Genomic DNA, 5022 nt, shown 5'->3' on the forward strand with positions numbered 1-5022 from the left:
TAAACAAAGCTGCCAGGAAAAATGTTAATTTGATAAGGCGTGTTACTTGTGGCCAAGACAGTGGTATGATTTACTCAGACTGTATTTATTAAGAGCCAACATTTTATATAAATATAAAGATTTTTTTCTAACCAGTGACAGGAAGTGTCGTAAATGCAGATGGTAAACACATAAACCAGAGACAGATCCATTAAAAGTCCTTCAGTTATAAAAACAAATGTTACACAAAGCTGTTGATCTTTAATGAACACCTAAAGTGCATTTCTTAAAGCCACTGCACAAGTCAAACAAGATATTTACAGAATTGGTACAGTAAAATATCAAACAGCCTCATATCATTAAAGAAAGCTTTTACCGTCTCAATGCAAGGTCTTTGGAGATTGAAATCAGACAGTTTTTTTTAAATAACAATTACATTTTAGCTTCAAGAATTCATTGCTACATCAATTCATTAGATTTTTTTTTAAATTTGCTTGCAACTGATGAACATAATGATTATAAACTGACCTGCTTTTGTGAATTTGGAAAACACTGGAAGTAAACAAAATGCTAATAAACAAAATGTTTTGTGCAAACTATTTATAGACTTTACTATGCCAGAGATATTCTCTGCATTCGATATGTCACCCAGATTTCCTTTCAAATGCGTGAACACTTCAGTGTTAAAAAAATGCCCTGTGCTTTTATACACATGAACAGCCAGCATTTTGGTATCCAATTAACGTGTCACACCACCCAACCCCAAACTTTTAAAATCTAGAGCGGGGAAAATCTTGGAAATAGCAAATACATATTTATCAAAAACATTCATGGAATTTTAAACCTTTGTGGCTGTGACAGAGAGAGGAAAATGTAAAGTTGTATTTTGGTAATCTTCTTTAACCAAGGTTCCAAATGAAAAATAATAGGTTTGCATATATTTATTAATTGTAACCGCCTGGCAGCCTTTCTTGGTTTTCTTTAGAGGAAGAGTTTCCACTGCAAGCTCAAAACATGAGCTCAGAATAATCCCTGACCTTCTTTGACAAAAAAGAAAATCAAAGGTAAACGGTTTTAAACATGCATGCTTTTTATAAAATCTGGGTCACTCTATTTTCATACAAATTTCAGTAATAATTTCTAGCTGTAAATTTTATAAATATGAAAAATGTCATACAATAAAAGATGGTCCACAAATATTATACACCTAGCTTCCTCACATAAAGAATCAACAAGTTATTCAATAACTCCCATTTTGGAAAAGAGTCCTGCAAAGGAGAGCAGCAAACTACAAAGGGAAAGATAGCTGCAAACAAATTGGGAAACCTCCTGCTTCCCCACGGTCCCTCATTCTGGAATTGCCTCATATGTGCAAACTCTTTACCTATATTAAAGAACAAAATCTAGGTGTGGTTGGTAGCAGTGCCAATAGAATGTTATCATCCCTCTCAGCTCCAAATAGCTGCACATTCAGACCTTTCCTAACTCTTCACTAAAGACTCAGCTGGCCACAATTAACTGTGGAGCTATTTTTGTTTTTTTTATATCAGTACTAATATGTAGGAAATATTGCGATCATTGAAGCAAATGAAATCTCCAAACAAAACCCTTAGAAAGATGGCACCAAAATAATTCATGGCAAAGCTGACCCAAACAGCTTCATTACACAAATTTTACAGTTGTCAGCATGTGCAGACCTACATCGTTCTTTGTTTCTCCCACATCTCATGTCACAGCTTATATAATGGCATAAAATCCAATCTCCCCATGTAACACTGTTTAGAAATCAGGGCTTCATGGCAACTTGCATATCTGTAACACGAACAGACTACTGCTATGTTCCTGTGTCGTTATTTTTAAAAACTCTTCTGTACTCAAAGTTCAAGGTCAGTTAAACATCATTGCAGATTTTTCCTCCCCCCTCCACAAAGACCTTCAGTTATGGCATTGTACAATGTTCACACAATTGAGATATGCACTTGGAAGCAACCCTGACACTACAAATTATGCAGGTATAGCACTTTTGTGCTTGACATTTCTTTAATACTAGTAGTAGCTCATTTTAAATATTCTTCCAAAAACAGAATTTAGTAACCTGTTCCTTAAATTTCTTACTTCAAAAAAAGAGCAGTTAAACACTTCAAATAACAATCTGTAGCAGCCATTTTTCCCCAACAAGTTTTGTGAATATTCCTCATTTAACAATAACCATATGGTCACCAAACAAATATTTGCAGTGTTCAGTTGGCTTATAAAAATAGCCTTGTACTGTGGCAGGTACCTGGACATTTAGGTCTAAAACTGAAACACATAGCCCACATACACACAAACTTGTTTGACCATTTGAAAGGCCAATGAACACAGAACAAGTAATACAGATCTAAATGTAATTTAGTCAGGCAAACTATAAAAGATGCTGACAGTCTTATGCTGGTATAACTGTTCTCCAAACTTAGTTCCTCACATCTACTTTCAACTGTGATCCCACTAAAAAATCCAGTCTTGGCTCTCAAAAAAACTTTCACTTTCAACTTAAACATTGTTAAAAGGCTACAGATATAATGACCAGTGTAGAAACATCTCAGCTTTCAAAAATACAAAACATTTTTGTATCTTCAACATTTGTAGAATCATCTTTTCTTTTTCTGTTGTTTCAACATCTTTCGCCTCTTGACAATCATTTCATAAAGTTTTTCTAGTCCTTCCTTAAGCCCATCTCCTATAATAGCACAGGTTGGTTGTAGGTGCCATGGGGTTGAGGAACTTAATTCACTCAACGCTAACAGTTTCTCCACTTCAGAGAGAGAGAGGCAGTTCCTGAGATCCTGTTTGTTGGCAATCAAAAGCACAGGCACTCCTTGGTTCTCAGAGATCCTGGTTATTTTATGCAATTCAGTTTTGGCTTCTTCCATTCTTTCCATATCTACAGAGTCCACCACAAAGATGATGCCATCTGTGCAGCGAGTGTAGGATTTCCAGAGTGGTCTCAGTTTCTCCTGTCCACCTACATCCCAAAAATGAAAGGTCACTGGTTTGGACTTACCCAAAGTCACTTTGATTTTTTCAGAATTAAATCCTTTCGTTGGAACAGTATTGACAAATTCATTGAACTGCAATCTGTACAAAACAGTGGTCTTTCCAGCACAATCTAAACCCAGAATAACGATGTGCAGAGACTGAAAAGATGGAAAGTTTGATAAAATGGGAGTTTGATCTGAAAGTCCGTTACCCATCTCAGACTTGAAGTAAAAGGAAAATGCAGATGTTTGCACTGAAAGACGTTATTTCCAAAGGTTGCTGATCACAATGCCTTCAACCGATAATCCAAGGCAGTTTTAAGATAAATTATCTCTGTAGAAAAAAAAAAGAAATGTATTGCATAACTACATAACCCAGATGATACATCAACAGGTAAAAACACCAACAAGTGATCTAGACTGGATTTCAAAGATTTCTAAAATGCTTTGTCCAAATTATTGACCTACAGTACACATTGCTTCCATTTATGAGTTTTGTTTGAAATCCGTAATATAAATGTCAGAATAAATTTGGGTTAACTCTACCGCCATATCAAAGATCACAAGATGAGTTCTGATATTCGGACTACAAGAGGATGAAAATGCATTTCCATTTCAAACAGACACCAATGTAATTACAACAATAAACCGATGTTCCTTTCTGAAATAAATCTTCAAATCAACGTATTATTTCTTCAACATCATGCGTAAAAGAAAAGCAAATCCCTAAATGATTTTATAGGGCGTTCACTCACGTCACGTAATGCAAAAAGACAGTGTCGAAATGTGAATAAACCCATTAAAAGTAAACTAATTACTATGACAATATAAGTGTACACAAACAACAAATGTATCTTTGGTCGCTACCTTCTCATACCTTAAATTACAACAATCCCGATCTGCCCCATTTGATCTTAGCACCCGGAAACTTTAGAATTTCTTTCTTGAACCCTTTGCGATGTGTCCAGATGGACAAATTAGAGCAGACTCTCGCCTTGCTTTCATTACACTTTGCCCTACCTAGAATGGTAACAAGACAAACGAAAACTCAAATAAACGATCAAAACAACCAAAAAAAAACCCATGTATTTATTTTTAAACACGGCCTTCCATGTAATGTATTCCTAATTGCTTGACCAAACTGTAGTTGGGAAACTTACTTGCTTGCTTTCACTAAAATTTCACACCTCACTCAATCACACAACACATATCGCACCCAACAATTCAACAAGTCCTGGAAAGACGACGCTGCGGACATCCAGCCTGCTCTGCTGCAGCTGGAACTCCAGGCTTTCTGCTGCTGTAAACGCTCCAGTAAAGCCAGGCGATTAAGCCGGGTCAAGCAGACTGCTCGGCACTGTCTCAGGCAGAGGCAGAGCCAGAGCTGAACCCGTGCCGCGCACAACTACCGCCGCCAAATCCGTCTCCAACGCGGCTGAATAAACACCCTCCCCCTCCTCCCCGTGTTAAACGAAACACACACCCTTAAAGGCTATGAGACGATCGAACAAGCAAGCAAAAGCTCGCCCGACAACAGGTTCACCGCTGCTCTCAGCACCGCACCATGCCAGGGCTGCTCTCCGCTGTAATGCGCCCCGCACCAGCAGCGCCACCGCAGTAACCCCGAGCGCGGGCACGAGCATGAGCACGAGGGCGCGCCCGCAAAAACCGCCCCCAACGGCTGCCGGTCGCGCGGGGCGGGGCGGGGAGGGGGCGGGGCCGCTCTGGGTGTGAATGACATCGGCTCAGCCAATGGTGCTACGGGGCGGGACTACAGAGCGCCTGCGGGCGTGAGTGACCTGGGCTCCGGCCAATGGTGTCGCGGGGGAGAGGCCGGAGGGGGGGCGGGGCTAGAGGGAGCGTGGCCAATGGACGCAGAGATCAACGTTCCGGCCAGGTTCCGCCTCCGACGCCCATTGGCCACACTCCCCCGTCCCACCTCGCCCCTCCCGCGACACTATTGGTCGGAGCCCAGAGCAGTCACGCCCGCAAGCCGCGTGGTCCCGCCCCCCGGCAGATTTAAACC

At 40.2% G+C, this 5022-nt stretch overlaps 1 protein-coding gene across 1 annotated transcript; it reads right to left on the bottom strand.

The window, feature by feature from the left end:
- Positions 1-220: 220 nt before the first annotated feature.
- Positions 221-4608, bottom strand: arl4aa (ADP-ribosylation factor-like 4aa). The gene is made up of 2 exons (XM_078422000.1): positions 4480-4608; positions 221-3330 (listed from the first exon to the last, which is right to left on the bottom strand). The coding sequence occupies exon 2, from the start codon at positions 3210-3212 to the stop codon at positions 2610-2612; it is 603 nt and encodes a 200-aa protein (XP_078278126.1). The 5' UTR covers positions 3213-3330; positions 4480-4608; the 3' UTR covers positions 221-2609.
- Between the last annotated feature and the right edge of the window lie 414 nt (positions 4609-5022).

The sequence above is a fragment of the Rhinoraja longicauda genome, chromosome 2 (assembly GCF_053455715.1).
Source record: "Rhinoraja longicauda isolate Sanriku21f chromosome 2, sRhiLon1.1, whole genome shotgun sequence".
NCBI classification, from domain to species: domain Eukaryota; kingdom Metazoa; phylum Chordata; class Chondrichthyes; order Rajiformes; family Arhynchobatidae; genus Rhinoraja; species Rhinoraja longicauda.